The following is a 6,277-nucleotide window of genomic DNA, read 5'->3' as shown; positions in this document are numbered from 1 at the left end:
AACCTAGACCTGATCTGAGGCTGCTGGTTTTTGTCCCTTTCCTCAGCCCAGAAACCACCATCTCATGCCTGGTTTCCAGCCCTTCCTGGCAGCTCTTCTACCTAGGCTTCTTTTGCAGGCCTCTGCTGGGGTGCTGTCTGCTTCACATGGCTTCTGGCAGGCTCCCAAAATAAAAATAAAAATAAAAGAATACAGAATCACATAACGTTAGGGATTGGAAGGGACCTAGAAAGATCATCTAGTCCAATCCCCCTGCTGGAGCAGGAACCTAAATGAGATCACACAGGAAGGCGTCCAGGCGGGTCTTGAATGTCTCCAGAGAAGGAGACTCCACAACCTCCCTGGGCAGCCTGTTCCAGTGCTCCGTCACCCTCACCGTAAAGAAGTTTCTTCTCAAGTTTAAGTGGAACCTCCTGTGTTCCAGCTTACACCCATTGCCCCTTGTCCTACCATTGGGCATCACTGAGAAGAGCCTGGCTCCATCCTCCTGACATTCACCCTTTACATATTTATAAACATTAATGAGGTCAATGTTTATATGGATTTCTTATGAAGATGATGATACTCAGCAGAGCTGCAAAAGAAGTGAGAGAGCCTCACTTCAATACCTTCCACTCTGCCTTGAGAGCACCTTCCCCTTAGCCGCCTTCTTTTACTCCTTTCTCCTTCTCTCTGCTGTATTGGGCAAAATTTTCAAAAGAGCTTCATGTCCTGTGCTTGAAAATCACGACTGTGTTGGTAGCTGGGCATATCTGGAAACAGGACTTGAATACAGGTTCCTGAATTGCCTTTGAGAATCTGTCACTCTCTTGTTTCTGTTATTGACGAGCTCATTTGTCTTGTCTCAGGATGCTGCAGAGACTGAAGCATATGCTGAGCTTCATGCCACCCTCTTTAATCTGACTGCATAAGAAAGGCTGCACTTGGTAGTCTTCGATTTCCACGGGACAGCTTGTCCTTCACAAAATTAGGCATGTACATGATGCTTGTCTGCATGGTAGCAGCATAAACAGCTCAGAGGCTCTAATGTTTCTCTGATGGTCAGTACCAGCTGGGTAAACCTTAGCGATTGACTTTGAAGCAAACTGAAGAACAGGTGAACAAAAGGAGGAGGTATGCTCCAAGCAGTTTGCTGTCATGACTCAAGATTATTTTTGCTCTCTAATAAGTTGAAAAACTGTTTTGTCTGAAGTAATATGGTCATGGATGGCAGAGATACACTTGTCCTGAAAAGTGTACAAAGTGCATGGAATACTGTGTATGCATGTCACACTCTAAATTCACCACAAATTGTAATAGTAGTTTTTAAAAATAAAGCAAAAATGCATGAAATAAGTGTCAACAGCAGGAGAATTAACAAATTAGTTTTGATTTTTGGATTGTATTGGGAGAAAGGCTTGGAGTTCCTTCTCTTGCTTTTTCACTGGAAAAGGAGACAGAGGAAAGGCATATTTTCATTCTCCCATCTCACAAGGACAAGGAATTTCATGTCTCAGTAAATGAAGTTTGCTGCCTCATGTTGTTCAGTGTCTCTGTGTCCCTCAATTAGGGTAATTTTTCAAGATCTTATGATCAGATATCTGTCTTTGTTTTTGAAAGTACAGAAATGAACAAAGGTTTGGCTGTGCCAAGCGATAAGCATCTCTGATGTTGATCCGCACTACATAATATATCATGGTTAATGAACAGGGACATCCTACCCACCAAACACAACTGATGCCACGCGGCCAACAGCTTTGTTTGTTGTCAGAGTGCAAACCTGTGTTCAGAATGTTTTGTCCATGTTATTAGCTAGTTCTAGTTTGGAAGGGATGGAAAATTTTTCGGTAAACGGAAAAGTACCTGTCAATCTAAAGCCCCAGTGAGAGGCTCAGAGAGGCAATTAGTTCTCAAGGGCATTCCCTAATTAGGTGGTGGGGTGATGGTAGTGGAAGAGGTGCATTTTTTCTAAGAGATGGCTTTGGCTTTCCTTATCATAACTGCAAGCAATTTATAGTAGAAAACACCATGTGCTAGTTGTTTTGTTATCTGAAGAGAGCTATGTTTGGAGATGAATTTTAATGGTCTGGCTTGTGGAAATTAGTTGTGTTTTGTTTTTTTTAAGCTTCATGAAAAGATAATTAGTAATCCAGGCAGAGACTGTCCAGTCCACTTTGATCTGTTCGAATACAAATCCAATTAAATTCCTTATTGTTGTGCCATTTAATGCAGCCTTTGGAAGCATCCTGAAATTTTGCTGCAGAAATAAAAATAATAAATCAGATTTCTTACTGTTACCAAGCTACTGTAGTAGCAAAGTCATGATTGTTTTTATTCTGTATAGCTCTAAAAAATTTTGAAATAAATACTTGCAATAAACAAGCACGTAAGATTTTTTGCTCGTCTGCTTTATGCATATTTGATATTTGACTTTTCTGAAGGAGCTAATTTCTTAACTGTAGAAGAAAAGGATATAATTAATCAGTTGGTTGAAATGTTTGGTCTTGTAATTTGACTGACATTTTAAACTTTGACCTGCTGTCATGAAAGAATTCATACTAAGTCTGTGGTACCAAAACACATACATAAAAATGAATTCTCCAAGCATATAAAACTTAAAAAGGCTTCTCTTACCATGTACTGTATTATGCATGGCATGTAAGGCAGGAAACCTAAGCTTGGAAGCAGATGAAATCCTGCAAGTTCAACTGCAAGTACGTACATAGAAAACTCATTTATTTCCCAAACTACATGTGGGATAAATCCTGTTTATTAGCCACAAACACGTCTGAATGTAAAACAGAAATCGTACTGCGACTCAGTGGTTCAGTTCTCAGGAGTCACTTCCAGGTATTCTTATACAGACTACTTAATTTAGACAGCTAACCACTTTCCACAGCACTCTACCCCTGGAATACTGTGCAATCCAGCCCTAGAATTTTTCTGGGACATGAAAAGTAAAAAAGATGAAATTTCTGAAGCATTTATACATACCTTACACTGTGTTCAAAGCTTTTTCTTTTCCTTTCCTTTTTCTCCCTTTTTTCCTCCCTATTCCCCCCCACCCCACTTCTTTTTGTCCTCACTTTTATTATCATGTAAATACCAGTATTTCGGTGGGTCAAAACTACTTTTTGCAAGTGTTTTTGGGGTGGAGGAGGGGAGCAAAGAATCTTGCAGGTTTTGAGTTCAATTCCAAAAGCACAACACAATTAAGTAGAAGCTATGTGTGAGGCCAAGCTTGTATTCACTGTCTGGGTCTGTATAAACACAGCACCTGTGAAGTTCATGCAATTAAAAAAAACAAAAACAAAAAACCCCAAAAACCTGCATGAAAGAAAACTGACCTTAGTCATACTTTGGATATTACTCAGTTCAGTATGGGAAACTTTTATCCATATTTAAATTCTAGAATATTGTGCAGAATAATAAGGCTACTCTCTAACATCAGGCCAAGTTTTGACTTGTTATGGAGTATAGTTCTGCCCTGAACAGCCTTTTTTCCATAAGCAGGTCTCCTTGCCTGAGACTTTGTACAGAGTTGTCACTGACAAAAGATACAAAATTGAGCTTTTCAGAAAACGCATCCACAGAAAGTACTGTAGTACTGTTCGTCCAACACCTGCATTTCAGGAGACTCCTTGTTTTACTATTCTTGCTTTCTTGTTTTTGAAGGTTTTCATGGTAGGGGAAACTAAAACAGAGTATGAGACAGGGTTTGGGATGTAGAGATAACATCCAGAAGAAACATGGAAGCAGGAGATCTGGTAGAGCTGGAGTTGAAGCAGATATAGCTGCGTACCAGGTGGGAATAAACAGGCTCCAATGCTGTTGGTTAGGACTGCTGCTGATTCTGCTCAGGAAAAGAGTTACAACGTACAGGCAAGCATGAAAGCGTGACAGGGGTGGCCAAGGTGAGCCTCAGGAGAAAGGTGCAGCTTCCCTGAGGAAAATTGAGGAGTTTGGAGTATTCTGGGTCTCTGAACAGAAATAAGACTACGTTTCAGATCCTGCTGCTTTCTCACCCATGTAAAGTAAATTGGCAGTGATGAAGAAAACCATATACATATGCTTTTTCTTCTCTTGTTTTTCCTAGACACTAGAAATGACATGCAGAAGGAGAGGAACTTGAAAGAACTCCTTAAAGAACTGCCTGATGCTCATTACTGCCTGCTGAAGTATCTGTGCCAGTTCCTGATAAAGGTTGCTGAACATCATGTAGAGAACAGGATGAACCTTTGCAATCTTGCCACTGTATTTGGACCAAACTGCTTTCAGTAAGTTGGGGTTTTCACTTTTCCCCATATGTTGATGGAGTGTGTAACAGAGCAGATGGCCAAAAATGTAGCTCGGAAATGTAGCTCGGAACCCTAATTTGTCAGGGTGATCAAAGTGAGGCAATGACTGGAGCTTTGCAATAAATTTTAGTGCTAAAGCTATTGTTGGAGCTGAATGGGAGTGGAGTTGCTCTCCCATCTCCTCTTGCTGTTTTGCTAAACAGTTGGTCAGTTTTCTATTGCTGCGTTGACAGCAGAGCAGGAGTATAATAAAGAAGGGCCTTCAGACTGTCTAAGTGCAGGGAGGTTTGTGCTTAATACAGCTTTCTTCCTTTGCCGTCAGATAATATGGGTGCTTCTTGGCAGAAGGCTTTGAGAAAGGATACCTGGGGGAAAAGGACTCCTATACGACACCCAGGTGTTGGTATCATTTCTAGAGATTTCTGCAGATTTGGCCTTGTGATCTGGTGTCTGTTCTCAAGATGACGATGATTCTGGGCCCTTGATCCTTCTAATATATTCAGAAACTGCTCTGGAGGTTATGGGGTTGCACTGGCCTCTTAAGACTTCTTACTGGATTCACTAGTTTTACTAGTTTCTTTCATTGAGCCCAGTTCCTTTGTGCTTGTGGTGAAGACAACATGTTGTAAATGCTAGTGGAGCTTGCAGCAGCAGCAAGAAGGGTTATTTCCAGGTGCAAGAACATGCTTGTGTGAGAATGTTTCTGTTGAGTCACTGCTGTGATGCAGTGCACCGTTAGCATCTTCACCCTGGTCTTGTCTGTAATACACTCGCTGGCTGGCATCCAGGATCTAAGATGTGGGCAACATGCAGGGAGTTTAGTTCAGTCATCAGTTTTGAAAAAGGCATGGTATCAGCAAAAAGAGACAAGTGAGTTCCTTGTAGCAAATGTCAGATTTGTATTGATCCTTTTAAAATTTTGCTCTGGAATAATACTGAGTTGCCTAATGAGACTTAGATTAGATTAATTGCCTAATGAGACTGTCTCCCTAGGCTTCCTCTGTAGCCAGTGGAAAAAAGTAGACTTCTTTAAACAGAGAAAACAAATTAGATTCCTTCTAATGTATTGAGCCAGTTCCACATACCTAAGCTAGATGCTGCCAGCTCTCTTTTTAAAGAAGCATATCTTTTTCCATTAATTAGGGAGAGAAAACACAGAGAGAGACGTTTAAACCAAAGCTTGCCCTTGTGACTGCACTGCTGCCTTGTCTTAAGATGTTGCTTATGGATGATGAAGGTGAATATGTCAGGATTAAAAGATTTGCTGTGTTAGTACAAAAAGATAAAGCATATTTTGAAAAGAATTGTCTTCCTCTCCAAAAGAAAGAAAACTCAAAAGATGAATGCATGAATGTGAGAATTAGTGGAAGCACAATAGTGCAAATTTCTGAGAAGGAAAAGCAAAACAATTTTTAAAGATTACATTTGTATGGGTAGTCTGGGAATTTCTGTCTAAATCTATTAGAAGAGTTAAGAACAAACAAAATAAATTAGAAGAATCTGACTTCAGTGGCTAGATCTCTATGACTCAAACTCCCAAGTGTCCATTAGAATAATTTTTAGTTTACTCATCACTTTGTTCAGGAAAGTTTACAATTTAGCTCTGCATATTTTTTGGTGTAGAATGCAGAGAGTTGCAGTTTGGAATTCCAATTGGCGTTCCTCAGATTAAACCAAAGCATACTTCCTAAAAGCTGCACAGTTGTTGCCTCAACTGATCTCTGCTCCTAAGATGGCATAGAAAAGACGTAACAATTTTTTCTGTGTGTAAGAGGGGGTGGAACGACATCATTCCATTGCAGAAGACTTGAGGAAGGCTGCATTCACTGGAGGTGAAAAACAGGGGCTCTTGTGGCTGTATACGAATGCAGCCAGCCCTGCACTGCAGTAAATGCTCATGTAGCAAAAGAGGCAGGGAGAGCAAGACTTGACACTTTAGAAATGGCTGATGCATTTTTTAGAAGACCCAAATACGTCAGAATTATGGATGTAGATTTTTA

At 40.4% G+C, this 6,277-nt stretch overlaps 1 protein-coding gene across 1 annotated transcript in view; it reads left to right on the top strand.

Annotated features, from left to right (window-relative positions):
- Window positions 1-4,260, top strand: part of LOC104525942 (protein FAM13A) — a gene marked incomplete at its 5' end in the record, with an annotated part of 12,404 nt that extends 8,144 nt beyond the window's left edge. The window contains one exon of the mRNA XM_010169244.1: window positions 4,076-4,260. Coding sequence (XP_010167546.1) covers window positions 4,076-4,260 — 185 coding nt within the window. The remainder of the gene's footprint in view (window positions 1-4,075) is intronic.
- Between the last annotated feature and the right edge of the window lie 2,017 nt (window positions 4,261-6,277).

The sequence above is a fragment of the Antrostomus carolinensis genome, unplaced genomic scaffold, assembly GCF_000700745.2.
Source record: "Antrostomus carolinensis isolate BGI_N321 unplaced genomic scaffold, ASM70074v2 scaffold12770, whole genome shotgun sequence".
In the NCBI taxonomy this organism is placed as follows: domain Eukaryota; kingdom Metazoa; phylum Chordata; class Aves; order Caprimulgiformes; family Caprimulgidae; genus Antrostomus; species Antrostomus carolinensis.
Note: the sequence above shows the minus strand (reverse complement) of the source record. Positions and strands in the feature narration are given on the sequence as shown.